Source organism: Bombus affinis, chromosome 3 (genome assembly GCF_024516045.1).
Source record: "Bombus affinis isolate iyBomAffi1 chromosome 3, iyBomAffi1.2, whole genome shotgun sequence".
Classification (NCBI taxonomy): domain Eukaryota; kingdom Metazoa; phylum Arthropoda; class Insecta; order Hymenoptera; family Apidae; genus Bombus; species Bombus affinis.
This window is the reverse complement of record NC_066346.1, coordinates 5,022,147-5,047,580: the sequence shown is the minus strand read 5'-3', so window position 1 is coordinate 5,047,580 and position 25,434 is coordinate 5,022,147. Positions and strand designations below refer to the sequence as shown.

Here is a 25,434-nt window from a genome sequence, read left to right as displayed (position 1 = left end):
ATGGCGCTTGTTGCCAGAGCATTAATGAGAAAGTTCTTTTGTCATCGAATCAGCAACCATCAGCACCATCTGACGGCAAAGTGGGGAGTGTCCCTACAAACTTATAGAGATCATGGCATGAAGATAAAGATATAGTATGCACACAACACATACACATACACACAGTCTATTCAATGAGACGAGACAGTAAACGTAAACAAAATTTGATTACGTATATATATATATTTAAAATTGAAATTATTAAGTAAAAGGTAATATATAGAAATATTTGGTACATAAAATATTCTATTTGTGGTAAGAAATAAGTTTGTTTAGTATATAAATAATAAATCTGAACAGAGACTCAGAGAACGATCTTCTCCAAGTATTTAGAAGTTAAATATCAAATAAGAGACAGAAATGACACTGATAAAATTTGCTTTAATTCAGATAGTATTTATTTGATAGGTATATAATACATTGAATTTGTCAGCACAAGTGAGAGAAAACACACTTCTCGGCGACTAATACTTGCTTGCTCTTATATTCCTACACTACTGTAACCGAATGTACTTTTCTTCTTGTTCATGGAACGGAGTTTCTTTTTTCTCTTTTTTATTTTTTTTCTTTAAATATCAACTTTTTATCCAACCGACTATCTTTTCATATAGTAGTTGGTTAACAAGTCGCACCTGAAACAGCATAGTCTCTGGTAGATTTGATGTTGTACGTAAAAGGGAATACAGATAAATGTATCAATTCATCAGTATTTGGCAATTAAAACATGTGACGTTAAGAATATTATTAATTTCTTCCTTTTATGTCGAAGATGTATTATGAATGTGTAATACATTCCTTTGCGTAAGCGCATTACAACGAAATGAAATTTCAATGTTACAAAAGTTGCAATTTTAACAATAATTGGTATTATGTCTTAAAAGATTGGCAAGTAATTGATTTAATGCAACGAACCATAATAATCGTACTGTTCGGTAAGCTGCATATCAATGAAGAATAGCATTCTTCGGTAAACACAGCGAATGGCTCATCGGCATTTTTTTCGAGGACAGGATCGATTTGACGGTCGTTGTCTATTTACAATATTTGCGATAAAGACTAATTAATTTATAAACATCGTTGTTATTTATGTACAGACGTAATATAAACGCATCATACCTTATAAAATGGACATGTGTAAAAGTGTCGCGAATCAAACAAATAGTGACCCGATTCGACTTGGTTTTGAAAAATACATGGCTTATAATTGCCAATAGCCCACAACATCTACATCAAAACTAACAAACAATTTTCAAACGAAATTAATCGAACTTCTACGCGCAATTTTTCTATCTAAAAGATACAGTGACAATGACATATAAAAGATGAAAACATACTTTGATTTCGCTCTATTCACCTCCTACATAAAACAAACGCAGGAAAACATAACAAAATTCTCAGTATGTACCTAAGATCGCAAAATATATATGCATGTATATACATATATGTATATATTTAAAACATAGTTACTATAATGCATATGTAACGAACGATTTCTTATTGTGCGATCTCGCGTACCAAAGTATCTAACAACTAAAGAGCAGAGTCGATGCGAAGATAAAGAAGTTGGTATAGTAATTATGATATTACAAAGAGTCATAATTTGAAAAAATATCGCAACACCATAAAAACACCGTTTCTAATCTAAATACCTAAGTAAGAACCAACTTCTTTATCTTCAACCGATTTTACTAATATATATAATCGTGACAAAACATCATCGAAACTGTCTCATTGGTTTGGTAAAAGATACATCTCCCATCTGTTTGCAATCGAACGTATAAGTTACAGGTACAGAAGTAATAGAAAAAGTGCGCGTACAGTGTTTGAAATAACCATTTGAACGTTCATTTGCGTAAAAGGACATCATGTTATCCTCGGAAATATTTGAAGTAATTGCCACAAAATTATTATGGAATCACCGAATGAACTTGTTCCAATCGAATTATTAGATTGAGTAATAAGTTCGTTTGTCTCAACAGCGAACGCATTTCGAGAAAATAAATGTAACAGAAATAAAAAAAAAATATTTGTAATGTGTATGTTACTAGCGTTAATAAACATACTACTCAAAAATGAATTGAAAGACTTAATAGGGGAGAATGACTAATAAAGGTTAATGTTGATGAAATAGCAATATTATTAATTGAACGAAACCCACGATACACAACTCGAGACGTTACTAACAGTTTTAATATTCGTAGAAATCAGTTTCATTACATTTAAACAAACTTGCAATTACAAATAAGCCGATGTTTGTATTCCGCACGAATTAACCGAGAAAAATTTACTAGAATAAATCTGAATATACGATTCCTTGTTAAAACGACACAAAAACAATCAAAATTTTTTAATAAAAAAAAAAAACGAAAAGTTTTACAGTGAAGGAATAAATAAATCCCTAAAAAGATGGCAAAAGTTCGTGAAACAAAATAGTGCATGTATCAATTAGGTGTGTGTTATATAAATATTCTTGTAAAGAAAAGCGAACTTATTACTTAATCTAATACATTAGCCTGATCTAATACATTAAAGAGGATCGTGAGAACGTTACTTGATTTGAACGTTACCCCAAGCAAATTGTATTGGCAATGGTGGAATATCGCTACTCGTGGATGATTCGTCTTCACTGCTCGTGGCAGACGTCTCTTCTGAAATCATTGCTTCGCCACCTGCTTCTTGAGGCCTTTGACCTGCGCCACAATCTTCAGCGGCTGCGGCAGCTGCAGCCGCAGCAGCAACGGCAACGGCCACTGCAGAATTCGTAGTTACTGCTGTCGCAGAAGAAGAGGATGTCGAAGAAGTAGACGAGGCTGAAGAAGACGGGTCGCTTCTAGGTCTTCGTCGAGCATTCGGTGTAGAATTAAACGTAGGCGCCCATGCAGATTCCTCGACTCGTGTGGAATCCGTAACGGAAATACTTTTGGATCTCGCTCTCATATCTACGGAAGCCCTTCTAGGCGTCAATCTGAGCGATCCTTGTCTCGACACTGTTGTCGTTGTTTCCGATCTACCCATTTTGGGTGGCGTTGCCAATGACGACCCATCGCATCCTCCTTTGAATTCATCATCGATTTCCAATGTCCACGAAACTGAGTCACCTTTCTCTACCATAAACTTTACCATGGATTGTGAAGATTGCGGACCGTTCTTGTCGGGAGAGAGAGAATTTTCGACGTGCTCCGGGCCTAAAGAACGCGAAAGCCTAGGCGTCAAGTTCGCAAGAACGGTCACTACTTCGTTTTTTTGACGCAATCTCCATTGCAGTTCCTCGTTACGTTGTGCCAAACGCTTGTTCTGCTTGGATATTTGATGAATCGATTCATGCAGTACCTCGTTATCGTGAGATATTTGCCTCTCCACAGCCTCTTTACATTGAAGCTGTGCTTTTAAATCTTCGCATCTGGCCTCAAGAGTGTCTACACGCTGTTGCAAAGCTTCCTTGTCCTCGATCTCTCGTTTAATATTATCGAGATCCGATCTCAAAGAAGCGTTCTCTTGGCTTTTAATTTCTAGCACCGATCTTAAAGATTCGACTTCTGCTGTCAGCGCAGCTCCCTGATCGTGAACGACAGATCTCCTCTTAAATTCCGTTTCTCTTCGTAGAAGTTCAGCCTCTTGTTCGGTTCGCAATTTCACGATTACGGCACGATGTTCCTTTGCGACCTCATTTAAAGAATCTCGCAATCTGACCTCGCACCTGCGCCTCTCCTCCTGTAGGGCTGCTTCCAAGATGGTAATTTGTTCCGCGTGTCGAGCTTCCACTAAAAAAATCGGATACAAATTTTTTCTTAGTATGATTGACGTCATAGAAGATAAATTGAAAAACGGAAGAAAAACAAAGTTAGGAGACGAGAGAACGGATTAAGTCCGTCGAACGTGCCAACCTATAATTAACTACGATGAACGTTACGTGGGCACTAAATTGAGCGTTTGTGAAGTTCCTGCGTGTGTCCACTTTTGAAAATTCTATCTCTGAATTATTTAACACTACCCGAGGTGCGCGTAGGCACATCAGCCTCGCAGATTTTAATTAACAATTGCTCTACTTTAAGGCTCTACTATTCAGCACGACGTCAGGATCATTATGCTTGTTACCAAGAGAATATCATTATCATATGATGCATTGTGTCAGGCACAGAGTATGTAAAATATAAAATATACTTCACATATATGCTCTATTTGAAAAAACAAAATTAATCGAATATTAAAGATATTGGAATCAAAATGTAATAAAAATAGGGACATCAAATTTTAGAAACTGCGCGTTACAATATATACGCACAATGCATTATATTGGTTTCTCACTTTCTCTAAGTAAAAGAAACACAAATAATTCTTGGCAAGACTTACGATCTTCACGAAGATGGTCCAAGGCTTTTCGATGATTCTCTCTCTCCGACTCTAATCTATCTTCAATGTCGAGGTTCCTAGCTGTTAATTTTTCGATTTCCGTACACGAAGATATCCATTCTTTTTTCATATTCTCGTAATCTTTCTTTAGTTTTGGGGTAGAAAAGGCGTCCAACTGAACATTAGATTGTAAAAGAGAATATAAGGTCAAATTGGATGATATATGTTTAGGCAGTAAAATAAGACATAATAAAAAATCAAAAGAAAGAGAAAGCTACGTACCTCATAGGCCAAATATTGTATGGTGATAGAAAGGGCTTGTATAACTTGTTCCGCCGGTTTTACGCGAAGTGCATCATAAGGTATGTCGGTTTGTGCGGCCTGATCTCGCGTCTCTAAAGACGCTCTTGTCACCACATAGCTATTATTGTGCTCCTTAGTTTCGCGATCTGCAACCAATGCCACCGGTCCCATCACCATTACGATTCTTTGTTAAAATCGTAGCAGAAGTTATTTGTTATCCGTCAAACTGGTACACCACTTCGATTTGATAGATTTATTCCTTTGAGCTATTGATCGTACAATTCCTATCGCTTCTTAAGTAATTCCGTCGTTATCTATATGAATAATAGCTTTGACCACGCTCATCCTTCGACTTCGGACAACTCATCACGATGAAAGTTGAAGTAGATATCGTGGTAGATATAATACCGATACCTTATAAAATTGACTACGTCCAGACATTTTATACGAATAAATTTAGATGGTAGAATGAAGAAAGTTGTGCGGAAAACTTGTTTTAGGAGAAAAAACCGTATATTCCAGTCTTGGAAAGTCGAGCTACCTGTTTTTCAGGATATTTCAGCTATTCGGCTTGACGCACTGACCCCGCAGATGCGGAGGTATTTTGGAGAAAACGCAATTATAGCTGTGACACGCGGAAAATTCACATGTACAGATCATTAAATCGTAACGACAATTTGGCCTGGCTACGTCATTTGAGCTTCATCCTCCCATTATTACCGATGTACGTGAAAGCACGCGGATGCGTCCGTAGCCCCGCACCACCACAACTTTGATTCTATTGAGTACCTTGGACCAAGCTAAAAAAAGTGCAGCTGGTAGATCGATCGAATTTAATCCAACAGTCAACCCCAGTGGAAAACGTTCAAGAGCACGGGCCAGTCAATGAAGACGCACTGGGTTAAGGTCAACTATACGATAGTCGTGCCGTGAACACGGAAAATCCAAGAAGTTAATGGTACTTAATGACCTTCGTAATGGGAACATCCAAATCGCTTATTACCCGAGTTTCCCCGAAATTGATCGGCTTATTTTCGCCACAGGACTACGAAGTATCGAATATTTGTCACTTTCACATTTATTTATACATAGTTGTAAATCTATACATATTGCCATTCGATCTATCTTTCTAACATCGTAACGTTTCTGCGATCCATCAACGTTTTTGGTTGAAAAAATATCTCAGATTACGTTACACTTTTTTCCAATAAAAAGTATGTGTTCTCCATTTATATGAATCGAGTCTATTTGCACAATGAGCTCTTTTTATTCGATTTACACCAGTGATTCAGCTGAAAAATGCAAGTGAACTCGATCACGTCGGAATCATTGAATAACAATAATCGAGCAACAGACATGAGAGAAACCTAAACGGGATCGTCATTTGTAACGATTTGCTGGCCAAGTCCGCACTTCGACTGAATTAGCACGAGCCACAGGCTGCCTCGCGGAGCGATATATCCCTCCTTCCTTCTTGTCGACCACTCCTACCACCTTGAAATGAGGTGCAACCTCGAAGAATACGAAGACGATGGACACGCGGAAAGCTGTGTCTGGCCGGACACGCGCTCTACGCACTTCGTACGCACGACTTGAATATGACCCACAATATCTGAATATGTTTCCATAATTGCTTTAATATGGCTCGTTTTCTTTCTACTTTGCAAAAGGGAATCCAAGAAGCGTAATTTACGCCATACCGCCTTACTAAGAAATTAACATACAGAATGCTAAGGAGTATCAGTAGCAACTACCTATTGGTTTATTTATCATTCAGTTGTTCAAGTTTATGGATCATGAAAACGAGGACGATTTAAAATTCCGTTTCAACGGTATAACTCGTTCTAGTAATAAGGAAAGGTGAGGTTGTAGAAGATGAAAATCGGTAGGTGAACGAGCGATGAATTATTACAAAACGTCGTGCTCCGAATAAATTCGCTTTTCCATTTGGAATTAGTTACCCTTACATGGTAGTAAGTGACCGTATTCGTATGGAACGGAGATACCTTCGTGTCTATGGATATAGTGATTCGAAGATAATGAATCGAATGATCGACGATCGATAGCTCTCTTCCGCTAAGAAAACTTTGCAAACAATTGTTAATTCTACTCACCATTATCTGTTTCGTCACATCGTAACGTGAATGTAATGATATATTAGAACTATATTTTGGCTGATGGTAACGAGACACGTTTTGCTTCTAGTGTGGTACTCTTATTTTCGATTAACCAGATGCTAATAAAATTATGTATAAATTCACAACAAAACTTTCTTGAAAGTATAATACTTCATAATGCCCTTAAAAAAAAAAAAAAAAAAAAGAAACAGCGGATTGGACGAAACAATTTACTGAGATCTTAGGATTACTTACTTAGTTTTACTTAGGTAAGCATTTCCCTAATTTATACTACTTATCGATATATTTTCCTGTGAGTGCTTCATAAATGATTAATAAAACAATAAATTAAAACGAAATGAAGTACAAGACCGTGACTCGTAGAAATTCAACTCGTAATTCAATGTTTTCTAGGACATGGACTGTCATTGATAATAATTTCTAATTCTAGCAATTTGTTCCACATAAGCGTACATGTCGAGTAAAAAAACTGATCCACTGGAAGTAACAATTAATAATGAATCGAAGTCAGCGAAATCGAGGATGAAACGTTGATAAGAAAATCATCTTGAAAGCAGAAATGCGACTCTCTCGAAACTATCACCGAAACTGCCGGTTTAAAGAATTACTTTCGCTCGACTATTTCTGGTCCTTACTTGCTCTGATACTTTATTCTCTGCTATTGCCCTGCGGGGTTTTCAGCACCTTCCAGCGAGGATAGGGAGCAGGATTTAGTCCCGAGGACTAGTGAAAGCTACGACTTTCTTCGAAACGACGAACAGTATAGAGTGATACGCACGTGTGCGTCCCCGTGCATGCGGAGAAACGGTCGTACGCACCGCAAAATGACCGTGGGACTTTTTTAGAAACTAGCTGTTGCCGGAGTAGCGCGGTCAATGAATTAGAAAGCACGACCTGCTGATGTTTCCTTACGGTGTTATCTTTTTCAGAAGACAACATTGAGAACAACACTCTTTTCTACTCCATAAAAATCAATAATCTATTAAAACAAGTTGTTTAAAATGATTGAGATGTCTGTTGTAAAGTTCAATATATATATGTTATATGAATGGAGAACTTGGTAAAAACGAAAGTTACAAAAATAGCATAAAGAATTGTTTCCAAATATTTTGTGAAATTGTACCTTTTATCGATATCGTTGAATTATGCTGCTTCGCTGGGACAGTAGTTAATCTCCTGGTTATTGTCGGCTTTCGCGTGGCTGATGGGCTCTTCTCTAGAAACAGAATTCACTATGTTAACGAGAGCATGGTACATACACACCGGTAGTGCCTTAAATGATGTGTTATCGAGTTTGCAAGTACCGTACGCTGTAAACCGTTTTACTGTCCGCGTCAGATACCATACGTGAGAGCGCAAGAAACACATTCACTCATGTAAGATAACTCGAACACGAAGTAATATTTTAAAATGATATTTACTGGAGCGCATGGAGACCATGATTGCTATGATTCCTTGAGAGCGCAATTTACACCCCATCTTAACTACCTATTCTATTTGTAATCGTTATCTACTATAGCACACTACACTCGGAAGTCGCGTTACCACTAAGAATGCCGATCACGAAGTTATATCATAAACACGTTGTTCATAAATCACGTTCCTCTAGTGGAATATTTCAACGGAGTACACGAAACCCGTCAAGCAATCAGACTGAGTGGCACACTAACTTTTCTGAAGGATTGCTAGGACATCAACAGTATTCGGTCGGAGAGTTAAACTGCTTAGACGGTTGAGGTAAGGGATGCATACCGTTAGAATTCTGATACATCATAAACAAAGCGACCGGGGATTTATACCTGTGACTACTTATCGTCAAAAGCATACAATGAAACACAGGCATACAATGAAACACAGGCATACAATGAAAATAAATCTTGAAATTTAAAGATTTAGCATAAGTGCAGTTATAAACTAATTTTTCACTCCGGAGAAAAGATCGTTAATAAGGTATAAATAAGTCTAATTATAAGGTATAAATAAGTATTATTATTTTTTTTATTGGTCTATAAGGTAAGGCAACTAAATAAGAAGCTTTGAAGACTTGAAATCATCAAGAATTCGTAAGAATATCAATGTATAATAAATACATCATCAACATTGATCGTACAACGTATTGAGCGAATCGAACATGGCCACTTGCCAATGTTTTCAATGCTACGTCTGGATCAGAATAGATCTACCCTGATAGCCGAGTGTCGACATAACGTTAAACGCGTTGTTACGTCGCGTGAAAAGGTCCGAGCGATGCCCTTCATTGTCTGACCGTCAAGGCCCAAGCATCGTTAGAGAAACCCTTAATAAACCTAAGGCCCCACCACAAACCAAGTCTTATTAGTTTGCAGGAATCTTTAATCCTGCAAGTATTTATATATTTTATATGTCGGAGATGGAGAGACACCGGAGCCTTCCGTCGAAAACCGGGGAAAAACCCCTAATATTGTAGTTTGGATTCCGCCATAGCCGTAGTTAAACAATCACCGTCCTTCAGCCCAATTGTAATTGCCTGCAATCTATGAGAATGAGTTTGGGTTCGAGGTGACAACCAGTCACCGAACGTAGCCGCGGTCAAGGGACGAACATTTTCTAACAAAGTCATGGAAAAGTCTATAGTCCTCCATAAAAGAAATAGTTGTAACGGCACTCGACAGTAAGCACACTAATGGTTTCTGTCTCATGGCTCGCCATAAGCAGACCCTATTTTATGGGTAGGTCAATTGCCGGTCGTCGAGACATATTCGCAAAACATCTGCAGCCAGCCTAATGACCCGTCATAAACCCTAAACCTTGATTAACGAAAATAGGCAAACAGTCTTTTCCGTGAAGGACACTTCCAAAGACTGATCAATTAACAACAACTGCAATTTCCCTCACTCTCCGAACGAAAACTTGTCTCCACGAATATAAAAGACCTGGTGCCGCTAGAGAGCTTCTTCAGTTTTTCCTAAACCGCGTCACTGAGAGAGCTTCGAGTACGATTTCATCATTTCGATAGAGTGCTTACTTCGCGTGCTAACTGAGAGTACCACCTAGGCGTTGCCGACGAGTAAAGGATAAAAGAGTCCCGTTGACCGCGTATTCGTTATCGGACCTCAGACCATTGTCATTCGCATCGCGAGTACCTAACCGCCGCAGTTTATTTGTCAAGTCTCGCGTCTTCCTACCTGTGTTAATAAACTCTGGATCACACCTCGACAATGGCTACTACTGGTGAAGATTCGTTGCCTGCCTACACCTCTAATCCTACTGACTCTCCGACATATATATATATCTTATAACTGGTACTTAAAAAGCCCTTAGGTCTATTGTACATCCTTTCAAATTACGAAGAAAGGAAGTAGTTAACTAATGAGAAAAACAAAATAGTTGCTTAACGGAAAAGCTGGTTTTTCTCATAAACAATGTCGCTCATGAACCACGTTGGTAAGAGGCTTCTTCCTCCCATCTTCATTCCCAACAGTGTTCACAATCAATCGGCATCGCAGATCATTGCCCTCACTTTTCTAACTAAAAAGGTGAGCAACTAATCCGCGTTCTTGGTTCAAATAGGACACCCATACCGAGCTTTCCTCCGTAATCAGATCAGAACGAACTTCAGAGTTCCTTCGGCTCTCACAGTGCCCAGAAGTCCGACAGCTCCTACAGCTTTCACGGTGCCCAGAGTTCTCACCGTTCCTACATCTCTCAGAGTTCCTACACTTCCGGCTGTTCCTACTGCTCCGACTGCTCCTACTTCTACTGCTTCTACGCCATCAGGAGAGTCACTATATTGGTTCTCATAACGAACGAATAGTCAAAGTCAACATATACACGGATTCTCTCATCTACGAATAATCTTTTTCTTCGTTACCTGTATCTTAATCAACGGCGTTACTACTTTGTGTGATTGTATAAATTGTTGGAAATATATATTTTTATAACTCTGTGAGTCCCAGTGTTATATTACAACAACCACCCCTATTATCCTAACCGAAATAAGGGGATCGAACTATTCGTGGTGTCGATTATTACAATTGTAACGGGAATTTACGACTCCCGTTGACGCGTATTCTAGCGATCGCGTCTCCGTTTTTATATTTTTGCTCGTTAATATAAACGATTAGAGGATGAGAGAGTGTTGCGTAGAAGCAGGCGTTCGAAAAAAAAAGCATTCTCGTCGCATTAACGTATCCAACCGGAAGCACGCAGCGGTGCCCTCGACCTTTCGTTTCCTCCGTTCAATCAGTGAATAGCAGGCATTTATGTGTATACATATGTATATACGCACATATGCTGGACTACGATATGTGCAAACTCGTCTCACAATTTAGGGCGAGCAAACCGGACCCTCCATAACTCACCGAGATTGATAGGCGAAATTTCTACACAGTTCTTCTTCGTGTCGAAACTGTTGACACGATTCTGTTGATTACCACGACCGTTTGCTACCAGTCTTCTAGGTGGATTTACCGATGTCGGTGATCTCTCTGAAAATACAAACGTAAAAGTGAATTTCTTCATTATCATATAAGCGATGGAATAATGATGGTTTCATCTTTCTCTGTTCTTGCGTGCCTATTTATAACAGGGAATTACGAAAACAAGTAGTTTCCATAACACGTAGGATTACGTGTCGGATAGTTCATCGACCGTGGAATTTTGTTTCGCTCGTCAGTCGTAGTTACTTTAATAACATTTTGCGCATCATCGGAATTCGTGCTTGACGAGGCAATATAGCGGGACGAGCCCGACACGAAGAGCTAAGTTTGAACCATGCTCGTCGATTAAACCAACGAGGAAAAGAAAACGTTTATTATGTATACCAGGCTGCACGTAGCCGTTGCCTACGAGCTTCTGCATATAACGGCCTATACGAGCTCTCGTGTGCATAATATCTCGAACCGATCTTACACATGAAAGAAACTAGCCGCGCAAATATTCAAGACACGCGTTTAAAATAATCAACAGCAGGTAGTTAAGTAATATTTCCACACCAATCCTTAATCACGATATTAATTGTACTTACAATCAAACGCGTCAGCTACAAAATAATGCATTTTTATTTTCTTTAAGCGTATCCAGTAAACCATTGCGATTCTATTTTAAGAATCGGAAAGTTTACCCTCTCTAATTGTTATTTTTTCGATATTATTTCACGATAAGCCGTTCATTGAAACGAGCCACGATTATATAGTATTTTTGCATGTTTCTTATGCCTATGAAATATCATAAATCATTCGCGTTTCGCCAGTTACCGGTGAACGAGTGTGATATAATGAGGCGAACTACTTTCTGAAAGATTCCTCAAAATAACAGTAATCGATGGCCAGGGTAAAAGAGAAATCACGCGACAAGGTGTGTAAGTAGGGTACCTTTGATCCTCGGCCGTAACGTTTTAGACTTGTTTAAGAGAAACCGTTCGATCCGTCTACCTTTTTGAATGCCTATGCAACACATCGGGAGTCAGTCTAGCTTGTACTCGCGTCGCTTCAACTTTCTAGCGTTAAATGAACCACGAAGGAAAAGACAGCTAGTGGATAGTCACGGACATCCTTTTTCCTTTCTTTTTATGGAACGCGATTAAACGATTGACTAAAAGGAGAAGAGGCTTGATGGCCTATTCGCATTTCCGTCGTGTAGATTAAAATCTGAAGGCGATGAAAATCGTTCTAAAAGGTGAGTGTACGTCGGCAGCACCTTTTATTTATATGACTATACCTCGCTTGAAACTGCCGAGTCGCATTTTCGCCGAATCTCTGACGAAATCCGTCCGAAGAGCTGGCCTACCCTTCGATCCTTGCTGTCCCATTTTCAAACCTCTACTTTCACCGTCGCTTCACCGTCGTTTCATCCTCGATAAAATCATTATGTAGGACTGTGGCCAAGTAAATGTGCGCCTTCACCCCGTCGTATCTTCTGAGGCCATGGCGAGGCTTGTTACTCGAGTGGGTTCCGTGACGATAACTAAACACTGACATCGTGAACGCTCACGATTATCCGGCACCATCCTCCGATGTTATTCCAGAAAATGTTCAAATTGCAAAATTTCTTCTTTCTGGTCGCGGTTATGGTTGACACCAATTAGTATAATTCGCACAAGCAGCCTCGCTTTCGCTCCATCGACGTTACTCTCGATACGTCGCGCATGTTCTTTCGCGCTCCCTCGAAGAATCCGATTCCTTCGTGAGAAATAACGCGGATGAAAGTACGATCGACAGGTTCGATCATGGATTGCGCGTTCCTTCGGCGACCTGAATCGCAGAGTGTAACGACTGTCTTTCACCGGCGCGATCGACGATGTCTACAACCATGTGGGTTTAACATCCGACTCTGATGGCGATTGCGTAAGTGGTAGATCTGAACCGGGTGCGTACCGGTGGTCGTCGGCCTTGGGAACGCACGTGGTCGCCGGGTGCACCTGTCTAAAAGGGTGGGGACATACCGAGAGAACCACCGGCGTCGAGCGAAGGACGTGTACGCACAAGTATAAAGTGGCCAGTTGAAGAAAGGCAATGCCGGAAATAAACCACTAGTGCCGTTGACCTGTAAGCTCGACGTGAAGCTGCTAATGTACAACGAAGAGTTAGACCGAGAGGCTGATCGCCTTGAATCCCTCTATTCTTGCGTATAGCTCTATCCAAGTACAAACAGGAACGTAGCCAAAGATTTCTTCCGTAACGGTATCTTGCGAAACTTTCATTGGAGTGTCCCAGAGAGGGGATGGCAAAATCCAGTCTTAAAGCATTCAGTCTTGCGGCTCAGATTCCTCTGGCGATCGATGCGAAATGTGGCATAACATATTGTAGGCGTACACAGCAGAGTTGCTGGTTCGAAATACCGTATTCTTATTGATATTCGCCCAGACTCAACGTTATCTTCGATCGTTCTTTCTATATCGGGTGAGAAAAAACGCGAACACTCTTGTGACATGGGTAGAAAATCAGGTCACGTCGAGCGCGTTCGTGAATACGATTGACACATTACATGTATGTGTAGTTCGAAGGGTGTCGAATATACCCTACCCTAACACGAGAAACAAACAATACAGAAACCAGGAGAAATTATACAGAGATTAGCGCTTAGCTCGAAGCTCGAGGTTGTACGAGCACAACTTTGATGCACTTTGCACCGTCACCTTGCGGCATTCACTGACGACGATACACCGGCTGTTCGTTCTTGCGCTCGCTCCTGCTCTTTTTGTCGCACACACGTAACCTCTATCGTATACCCCCGATAAAACTGCTGACCCGAATGGGGTAGAGTATAGAGTAAGAGATCGTGAGAAAGGGGAATAGAGAGAACGAGAGTGAGAGAAGGATAGAAGACGCAGCAGCACCAGAAAACCAAAGGGGCGAAAGAGCGAGAAAGATGGAAGACCGGAAATGCAACACGCGTGCATAAACAGCGTCCGAGCGAGCACGAGGTCCGCCGAGGACTGCCGACTGGATGCTGCTGCTGCGACTGCTCACGGCCTGTCTCCATCCAATGGAAGCGAAACTGTCCAGTGGCGCCGGAAGAGGGGCATCGGCGCCCTCGCTCTTTTTCCTATCTAAGTTTCGCGCGCCTAGGACGGGTCGATACAAAACACCCTCCTACGCCCTCTTTTACGACTACTCCCACCCTTCTTTGCGGAACGAACCACCTACGCGATATGTCTGCACCGGAAGGTTTCCGCGACGAATCAACGGCAAACGTGTATTTAAACACCAAAATTGATCCATTCTGTCTCGACAGCTTCAAGGATATTTTGGCTTTGAATTAAAACCAGTAGAGGGAATGATATATTTGAAAATCTACATTGCACCTGTGCATTTCAATGGAAAATTTATTTTAGGCTTTAGTCGTCAAGATCGAAGTTTTATGACTTTTGTTGTCTTTTGTATTCTTCTAGTCTATCATAAGAAGGAACGAGTAATCTCTGTAGGTCAGACGATCTGTTACGACGATCGGTCTGCTACGTCGCGTGAAATAGTCCACGCGACGTCCTTCATTGTCTGACCGTCAAGGCCCAAGCACCATTAGACAGACACTCAATAAATCTAAGGCCCTACCATAAACCAGTCCTTAGGTCTATTACACATTCTTACAAATTACGGAGAAAGCTGGTAGTCACCTAATGGGAAAAACAAAATAGTTGCTTAACGGAAAAGCTGGTTTTTCTCATAAACAATGTCGCCCATGAGCCACGTTGATAGGAGGCTCCTTCCTCCTATCTTCATTTTTAACGTTGGTCATAATCAATCGGCATCGTGGATCGTTACCTTCACTTTCCTGACGAAAAGTGTAAGCGACGAATCCACGTTCTTCGTTCAAAGGGCACACCCTTATCGAGCTTCCCTCCGTAATCACATAAGAACGAACATCACTTCTTTTACTACATCAGGAGGGTCAACTCAACTTCTACTACTACACTAGACTGGTTCTCGCGATTACAGAACAGTCTATCAACCGGAGTCTATCAACAGAACAGTCGAGTAACAGTCAAATCTATCAGTCAAGCAGTCATCATCGTCAACACGACAGGAGTCTCAGGTCGTACTCGTTCGTAGTTGTCATATCAAATACTCAATCTTGTATCACACTGAAGTTGTTGGATAAGTCAAAATATATAGTAACCTGTTAATAACAGAGTTATATTCAATCAACTACCCTTATTATCCCATAAGAAATAAGGGATCGAACGATTCATGGTGTCGATTAGTCTAATCGTAACGGGAATTTACGACTCCCGTTGGCGCGCTTCTTCGAGATCGCGTCTCCCCGCGAACGTGCGAAAGTTAATTACCAATACCTTTTTATTGAAAAGATGCGCACTAAATTACTAGTTTGTATAAATAGGTGTTAACATTTTTCAAACGGTAAAATGTTTCTCATTTCAAGCTCTACTTTCTATATCGACATAAAGAAAAAGAATAGCATACTGAAGTGTTTTTAATATCATGCAAAACGGTTACTGGTTTTCTTGACCTTTGCGGTTCCGAGTTTTTTCTTTCTTTTTGTAAAATGGTATGCGGTCAAACATAATTCGATATCGCAAAATCAGCTGGTGTTATATTTATTCGAGCTCCACTGATCTACACAAGGTCTCGCTTCAGACTACTACTAATCCATAACCTACCTCACTATCAATCATACATTGAAATATATAAATTGAAATATATAAATGAAGCAGTTACGAATAAAACGCTAATTAAAATTAAATTGCGGCACGTGTTACAGGCATTCTGTTAAACATTCAACACACAATCATTAGCACACACACATGAAGTGGTAGATATACTACATTTTAATTTAATTTGCAATCATTTAAAAATACATATTAATTTGACTTACTTGGTGCGTCTTTGTTAGGTCCGGTGCTGAGATCACTCAAGGAGCTACGAACGGAGCTTCTGGCAGTTTCTTCGATTGGCGATTTTATTTCTTGTCGGCCACGTATTCTCCTGATAATTCGTAACTTCTTATCAAGGCTATATCAATAGAAACTTTTAGAAACAAAGATCACAACAATTAATATCTCACCTCTTATCCTTATTACTGTTATTATTTGCGTCATCAGATTTCTTTTGAGTTGATCCCGTAGGAGATGGTTGATTAAGGCTCTGGAGTACCCTTGACTTTACTTCCTTCCTGATCGACCTAGTCCTTTGTTCGCTTTTCCCAGCCTCGATTTTGCTCATAACGGCGTCCCATCGTCCACTCTTTCTAGCAGATCTCGGTAAACGTCGAGCTTCTTTCTCGGCTTCATCTTTCGGCCCAGACTCGATCATAGCCTTGATTTTCGAGACAACGTTCCTCTTAGGCATCTTGTATTTTTTTAATGGGACTGAGTCAGCTTTGTTCTGCGTTTTCGATCTCATATTATCATTGCTTCTTTCCACTTCGATTATCGTAATATCAGTGGGATTCATCGAGCCGCTGGAGTCAGCCGATCCATCCAGAGGATTTACAGGAGCCTAAATATTATCCGTTAGGCGAGCTATATATACGAGCTATATATAAATATATACAAGCATATACCAAATAAACAAAATTATCAACTCGCCTGTAAATAATCCATAATAACATCCGCTTTGATTGGTGTCGGCTGGCTCCTCTGTGAGACTTCCGTATCAATGGTATCGGGAGTGCGATCCTCGTGTTCCACAACTGCCTCTTCAGGAACATGAAGTTCGTCCTGTCTTTTATCGAGATCCGAATAAATACCACTCGAATCCATCTCTTCTCCTGTAAAACTCGGACATCTTCGACCACCAGGCGCGCAGAAGAGGGTACCGTCGATCACTTGAGCTTTCCTATCGCCACGTACGATTTCTTCATATGCGTCAGCATCGCTTTCCGTAAAGAAATCCGAATCTGTCATCGGATCTTGCCTGCAAGGAGCGGGTAGATTCGGGGGTGGTGCGACGGATGGTGGATCAGCCCCACGACTCGCTGGCCTCGAGTTCTCACCGTCACCTTGATAACCAGCCTCGAGACTAGTGATACTTGTTACCGATGTAACGAAACTGATAGGAACAGTGCCCCTAACAGGTTCCGTTGGTTTAGGATCGAGCGGTAACTCTTCCGGAGATGGTGTTCTCTCGCTTGAAGCTTCTTCGGTCGGCTCAACATCCGCTGATGGCCTCGATGCAGATGCTCGCGTTAACGCCAATCTAGAGCCTGCTGATCCCGTAAGATTTTCGCAGGATGGCGTCCTGGAGCACTCTAGTGCAACTGTGAAGTCGGTCATTTGGTCGGGGGTCAATATGCCGAGGCTTTCGTCGTATTCAAAAGAATTCTGCTTATTGAGCATCAAATAGTGTGGTGTATTTACTGCGTTATCATTATAATTGCCTAGAGACGTTTCCAAGAGGCAGCTCTCACCAGCGTCCTCGATCATATTCAACTGAGAATTTTCGAGCAAACTGTACAAATGATAATAAAGAAATTTTTATTAAATGAAGAATAATAATTGGCAAAAAATACTATTTTGCTACATTTTTTTTCGATCGGTGGAACAACGGTTTTCCTTTAAATTACCAGGTTTATGAGGAGATTCATAAACGACTGTTAAGTAATTTTTCTAATACCTGACTCTAGTGAGCACTAGCGTTTTGCATTTAAAATTTAAATGCAATTAAATAAATATTATGGTGTACCTGAAAAAGCTGCTCTTTTCTTCGGCAAAGTGAACCAACTGTTGCACGTCATCTTTGTCAATATCCCACACAGGTGATATCGTGAACGTCTTATGTCCCGAATCTGTTGATCAAGTAAGGAAATACGTAATAGCTAAATTTTCTCATTTAACTATTTCTGTCCGTAAGTAGGTAAATAATTACTGTCACCTTCGATCGACGGTGTAGACACAGCCCGCGTCCCGCACTTTGTTTTAGGAGCGCTGGTCTCGTCCTCGGCATCGACGAATGATAAACATCCCGGGAGTACCAATGAACGTCGATGTCCAGGTACAAGCGTCGGCGTACCAAGTACTCTCGATTTCGGGAAAAAAGACGGCCGTGCCGCGCGTGGAACTGGTATCCGACTTTCCCCGACGTTCTGCAATCACACAGACAAAATGATAAATTCGCGTGCGTAAACTAGGTTACCATAAAACTATTTCACGCACTCGTTTAGCCAGTCAACAGACATACACACATTCCATCGAGAGAGTTACAAATTCCTCCATTTATCCTCTAATTAGTTGAATCGTTCCATAGCCTGAAGCTTCAGTTAACTGAATATAGACAGACTTAATCGCATTGTAGTGATCGTCGCAATGACGTAGTAGGTTCACACTGGTGTCTTTAGACCGCGTCAAAGGTTAAGACAACGTTCAATTAGATTATTGGTAGGTAAAAGAATCTAAAAAATGCCTGATTTTTCAAGGTTAAGATAAATTCTTGACCCGAAGATGAAGACGAAGAGTCCGTTGCCCTTGGCCCATCTCCAAATAAAACCCTTCGTCCCGAGGTGAATCAGAAGTGTCTCTCTGGCAGTTGGCTAATTTAATTTTAGCCCTGGTCAACCACGTTACTTCTCTCTTGTGGCCACCTTTACCCAGTGCCTCCTGTTTCTCCTCATCTTCGTACGTAAGAACACGCGTAACACGTTCCCCTTTAGCCTGTTTAACGACCAACGAAAACATTACTCGGTGGTCGATTAGCTTTATCGTTCGACCGCGAATCCGCTCGTATAATATGTACCCGTCTATCTAGTATCGTGCAAACATTAAGCTGGCCGAAGCGTTTCTATCAAAGTTCGAATATCAGACACTTGGTGTATTTGTTCGTAATCCGACTGATAAAATCGACCACAAACAAGATTTAGCTATGCAGCTTTGTAACAGTCTAGAACGAAAAGCTACGTTAGCCTGTTACTAATAATAGTATTACCAATGGCTAGCTGAAAGTGAGGAACCGGCTACCAGAGTAACAGAGTGCGTTCACCGACGATCCTGTTGAACGACGTCGTCGGCTGAGAACTGGGTTACAGCTCGCGAGTTTATTTACTACGAATCGGTTCTCGTCGATCCGAACACTGCGTGTTCAAATTCTTTTACTGAAACGCTATTTTACTCTTTATATTTACATTCACATCGAACGCTAATATTTCGTCCAATAACTTTTCACACAAAAGCGATAAATTATTCAAGAATCGTGCATTATTGCATTGCACACACGTATACATACATATACACAGTATACATATATAGCTATCTACGTACAATATATGACGTACCCATCTTTTTCTAGTGGTTACAACACAACATCAATATTGCGACTCGGTAGTTTCTAAATCAATCGATATTCGCAAAACGCTTGTTATCGATCTAGGAAAATGTCAAGGCCAGACAGGGCAACGAGTAGATATCAAACAAGACGAATAGTATGTTAAATATTGCGCTGACTTTGTGATGGCGCGAAGGAAACGTGGCAAGAATCGGAATCAACGCGTGTACACGCGTTGACGAGCCGATGACGAGCAAAGGCCAGGCCCCGAGCATAACTTTATTCCATTAGGCCTTAATTTGTGTCAATTCGAGCCGCCTACCCAGTCGTTATCTCTTACCACGCGAGACGAAGCAACTGTGTTAATTAGGAGCACATTCGTTTAGATTTTCGTCGATCTAACGGAATCACAGCAAATCCTTGAAATCTCACCGACAACACAATGCTATCATTCAACGGAGAAGAAGAAGGAAAAAAGAAGAAGAATAGGAAGCGGAAAAAGAAATATTCACACGATTTAACTAGCCGTCCAATTCGCTATTTGAAATCGTTACACTTTGCTTTGGCATAAATGTCATTTTTTTCGATCAGCGAAATCAGCATCGAGATGAAAAATGCCTGAAACGCTTTCTACGAACAGAAAGACTTTCTAAAAGGCCGCCGCGTTTAGAGTTATAAATTGCGACGCATTTGCGCATTCAGTTGTTTTTGCTTGCCGGATGTCGTCATTAATTCAAATTAAACAGCAAAAAAAAAAAAGAAGAAGGAAAAGAAACTGGATGAGGAAATAAAAAAGTTGCTGCAATTTTGTATAATTTCACTAGCCGGCAGGCACAAGTTGCAGATAGCGTTTGGCAACGTTGGTCTACGATTTACTCGATCCGCTGTGCGCGACCACGTAAGTGACAAGCACACGTGACGCGTGTTATGATTCCATAGCTACATAATTCCGGCTTGTCGTAATTTAAATAGAATTAATTACTGCACCTGTGCGAACTTCACTGTGCTCTCGACCGCGATCGTCTACGCCGACACGTTTATATTCCGTGTACACGTAACAGCTTTGATAAGATTATAAGTGAAGGTCCATCGGACCTGGCCACGTATCAAACACGGAAAAATACATGTTCATTGCCGCAATAACATTTACACAGATATCGTCGAACAGCGACCGAACATTGTAAAATCAGAACACAATCGAAACACATCAGCATATGACCGTTACTTAGCGCATCTTTGCTTGCGTAATCACCGATCTTTGGAACACCGAATTCAACACGCGAACGAAACCACACAACAAAACTATCCCTCTCCGATTTCCATCCGTTTACCTATCCATACGAAATAAAACAAGAATAAAAGCGAGAACATGAAGAGTCACGCGAAAAGAGAAGCTCAACTCACGATCGCTTCAACGTTCCTCTTCACGGTTATTTGGTCGCCTCATAATTTGATTCGACGCCACTTTCCCTGGCTGCACAAAAACACTTCGGTTGGATAGTCCTCGCTAGAGGACTATTAATAAAGCCAACTTTCCGTGTACTGAGTCACGGAACGAGGAGGATTCACCCCGTTCCAGTAATTCGTAAATACGACGCATTTGCGACGCGCATTTTATTATGTACGTATGCGAAACAATAAAACGGAATCCCGTTGCGAACGAGTTCAACTCGAGAACCGAAATTTCCCTCCGCAGGGAAACGCGGGAAAGTTTTCCAACTACGAAAGAGAAGCGACCGGATCGATAGCGACAGCACGATCGCGATGCGCCCGCCGCGTGTACGACAATGAAACGTTCCGGATTCGCTCGGTGATCCCCTGGTACTACCTATGCCACCACCGCGAGCATCCGCACACCGATACACAACCATACAACCAAACAGATAGATATACGCTATACACGCGTGCCCTCCTCATATACACCTTCACCACGCGAACGATGTGGACTGACACTCCGCAACAACGATTACTATTCTTCAGAAACACACGGTTTCTGCATTCACCGGCCCGTGAATCCGTATACGAGCACACACGGTGCCGATGTACACGAAGACTGTACAGTGAACGTCATCAACCGAAGAACAAGGCTACGTTTAACTTGCGAGCTTGACTCCACGTTTTTTCCTACATACTGTCGTAATTAGCGGTACGTTCTCATAGAATTCATTTTATCGAGGTTGAAGTAAACTTTGTTCTATCTATCGATAAGCGCAAGTGCAGGTATAAAAAGAGAAAATGAAAAATTCTTATTCGTAGAAATCGAGGATCGCTATTGAAAATATTTCTACGTTCTCTTTTTCATCTTCTCTTTTCCCTCGTGTAGAAGAATATAGCGTAGGAAAGTAGAGAACGAGATAAACGTAAAAGACAACTTTCACCGACGATTATCTACACTGTACGCACGATAAAATCGAGTCGCTGATACTTGATAAGCCTAACAAGTGAAGTTACGTGTTATATGCATAATCATAGGTTACAGAGAGGCATTGTAAGATGTAAAAACCGCTCAGACGTGGAGGCATTAATGAATAGTAGTTATTTCACGGGAAACATATCGACGCGATACAACACTATGTTAAACGTCCGGAAGAAAATCAACCTTCGATCGGCCGGAATACACCGAACACGACACGTTTCGCAAGCCTGGAATTTCACAGTGTTCTATAGTACAAATGTTTTACATGCCTGCGAACGGTCCCTTTGTATCTGACATGTTTATCGATTTTAGGATCGAATTCGTTCTATAGCTACACGACCGGTCCTCGTCGACCTTTATATACATCCGTTCCTACTTCCCGCCGTATAAAAATCCCCGAGGACCTTGAAAGGCCTCTCCCTAACCTCGACATGCCGACTGGCCAAGTCGGCACATTTTCATGCAATGCCGCATATACGCGTGAAATTTGCGTCTAGCTAAATGATTGTCTTTTTCACAAAAATACTTGCAGTTTCACACAGTCTTTCGTTTCGGTTACATCACAAACGATATCGTAACGAAATGTCTGGTAACTACATTGCGGAAGTTCATGCATTTATGGAAAATTTAAACGTGCAAAAATGTACAATATGAGGTACTCGTTATAATATTTAGAGAGTGAAACAAATTTCTACTTTGATTCTATTAACAAATAATCTTTTACATAATAATTCTCAATTACGTCTAAAAAATAATTCACGTTGTAAATTTCCTTTGAAAAGTATTGGTGTGTCATTAAGAATTATTTTACGTGTTTCCTATGTTCCTTTACAACACGTGAAAGAATTATCAACGGCGATGAAACAGTTGAAATAAAAAACGTTTCGACGACCATTATCGGTTCACCTACCCCGATATCATCTATGAGCGTTCGCTCTTCTAGACAGAAATATAATACAGTTGACCGCAATTCACTGCGTTTTCGTGCCAACTATTATATATACACACAGGTCCACTCGAAAGCGCTAAATGCAGTTGTCTAACAAATTTGTGGATGCATCGCCCACATTCGCGAGATTTAGTTCGTGCGACTTTTGTACGGATGCGATCTCGATATAACTGCCTAATTTGCAGTCGGTGCACGTTAGAAAAAGTCTATTTGCACATGTACCGGTTCGTATAAACGAGCACGTCTCCAAAGGACCGTTAAACACGGTGAAAATTTTATGAAGAAAGCACCTGGTCGTATAATGGGTCAGTCAGTAAACACCGCTTTTACAACCAGTTCGCGTGTCTTTTCTCTTCTATCTATGCATCTGACATGTTTGATGATAGTTACATGACGTCCAATGATTGACGCGAATGATTATGGCGTTCGATCGATGATGCGAAATAAATCATCCTGAATATCGCGAAATATTAAGTATAAGTATATTATATTGCACGATGAATTTATAAATTTATTCTAACCATCGACAATAATCATTGAATACTATTCCAAACTTCTTGCATATATTTCACTTAAACCTCTTATTTTTTCCCTCTTACAACGTGCATGATCCTTTTACAATGTTTTTCAGTTCAACATACTATAAGAATCAAATCGGTGTTGACTATACGGAGCACGTATGCACTGTTCATCGATCACAAAAATTCATGACATAGCTTATATGAACGTCCGTGCATTGTATAAACGTAACATGGAGATATATATTCTGCATTGTATCGAAACTGATGGCATCGAATAAAAAAGAAGAGAACATAATGATAGTCGGAGCTTAAGCATTAACCGATGTTATGGAATCAAGATAATCCTGCTCTATTCGTTTGTAAATGGGTTACTGCTAAGAAATTTCTTCAATACACAAATAAATGTTTATATCAGATCGTCACGGTTTCCGCACTACTGCGAATAAATAACTGTTTACGGTTCTTACCATTTTGTACTTAACTAACAATAAAACTCTTTTTCTAGAATTAGTACATTTTTTTTACAATTAAACCTCTTTTTATACATTGTACATATATAAACACACATGTATATATAGCGCGACACTTGAATCTATTGATAAATCAGTATCCGGATACTGTTAATTGAATAAAATTAACTGCCCATTAGCCCCACGTGTATCTGAAGTAGGTACTGTATTTATAGTATGCGTCGAATAATACATCAAATGTTTATATATGAATAAAAAATTTAATTAACAGTAAAAAATTGTTAACGAAGATATATATAATCATTAAAGTAATCATGCAAATATTTTCATTATTATCGTCATATCAGTAGCCCTTCCCTCATACTCCAACAGCAATGTCGACTATGTGCCCGCAGTCCGGCTGATCATGACGGCGCCAAACTACTTTTTCTGCCGAGATAGACCATGACTACTGTGCATAGTCGATACATCGCAAAACGTACCGATAGCATTTTAATTCAGAAATTAATTACAATAAAGTCATTCGCTCACTCGCTCGAAGAGGTATAATTGCCAATTGAATTGGTTATCCTATCGGAAACGATCTTCTCTAAGAATCAGCAACAGTTGTTGACAGATTAGCAGTAGCACGTTCTTGGTGCAAAGTCTTAAGTATAAATCAATTAAAACTAGGTAAAACATATACAATTACTAGACATATATAATACACCATACTTGAGTGACACAATAAATTATTTTAATCCTTTATTTTGACCAAAACTCACCTTAGCCATCGTGTCGTGGGTGGGTCCTAAAGATTGTTCGAGTCCGAAAAAATCTGATTCCGGCTCCGGATATGGCTGGTACTTTTCGTTGACATAAGTCTTGTTCTGCAAAACAGCAGTAACTGCAGGGGTCGCATTCCTAATCGTTTCTTTTTTTCACGCGACTCTCCTTTTCGATCGCACCCGTGTACAAGTTTTCGTAGCGACACGTCGATTGCTTGCGAGTGCCTTCACGCAGCGACGCTCCCGACGCCGGCGTCGCCGAGAACGACGTTATTGATCGACGCTGTGCGGAGGCGTCGCTACCCGCGAAATGGAGAAGGGGATGGAATTACCGGTGACGGAGATAGTACTCGAGTTGACGGTGGCTCCGATGGAGATGGAAATGACAACTGAAGCGCCACCGTCGAAAATCATTTTGCGATTGTCGTAGACTCTTTTAATTCTCTCCCCCTCCCCCACCCCTTTACCATACCAAAACTGGACTGGGCATATTTTTGGTAAAACAGAGAAATGTATGGGAAAAATGTGAAATTTATGATAATTATAGAAAAACTGCTAACGATGAAAAAATAAAGGATAATTACACATTTTAACCTTTTTCCAATTTTGCAACCTTCAATGGATGACTGTTGTAGATTTTTGTGAGCTAAATATAAATTTACAAACCATTTTTCCCGAGAATCCACAGTTTTCAAAAAAATTAATTTTAAAAATGATTACAAATTTTCAGCTTTGGAAATGTTTCGTGCTTTTACAGTAGCAACTATCGAATAGCTGTGCACTTTTCCG

At 40.4% G+C, this 25,434-nt stretch overlaps 1 protein-coding gene and 1 long non-coding RNA gene across 3 annotated transcripts; one reads left to right on the top strand and one right to left on the bottom strand.

The window, feature by feature from the left end:
• Window positions 1-414: 414 nt before the first annotated feature.
• LOC126913991 (uncharacterized) lies at window positions 415-24,942 on the bottom strand. Of its 2 annotated transcripts, none has more exons than XM_050717345.1 (11): window positions 24,643-24,942; window positions 18,140-18,350; window positions 17,951-18,053; window positions 16,855-17,716; window positions 16,332-16,765; window positions 16,143-16,252; window positions 11,171-11,296; window positions 7,954-8,046; window positions 4,672-4,838; window positions 4,390-4,564; window positions 415-3,800 (listed from the first exon to the last, which is right to left on the bottom strand). In XM_050717345.1, exons 1-11 carry the CDS (start codon window positions 24,649-24,651, stop codon window positions 2,587-2,589), a joined length of 3,504 nt encoding a protein of 1,167 aa, XP_050573302.1. In that variant the 5' UTR covers window positions 24,652-24,942; the 3' UTR covers window positions 415-2,586. The 2 variants fall into 2 exon arrangements, with proteins under 2 accessions (XP_050573302.1, XP_050573301.1); XM_050717344.1 differs by lacking the exon at window positions 24,643-24,942 and adding an exon at window positions 18,700-19,109.
• LOC126914128 (uncharacterized) lies at window positions 19,468-23,915 on the top strand. Its single transcript, XR_007709573.1, has 2 exons — window positions 19,468-21,668; window positions 23,519-23,915. It is a non-coding gene; the product is annotated as an uncharacterized LOC126914128 (long non-coding RNA).
• Window positions 24,943-25,434: the final 492 nt, after the last annotated feature.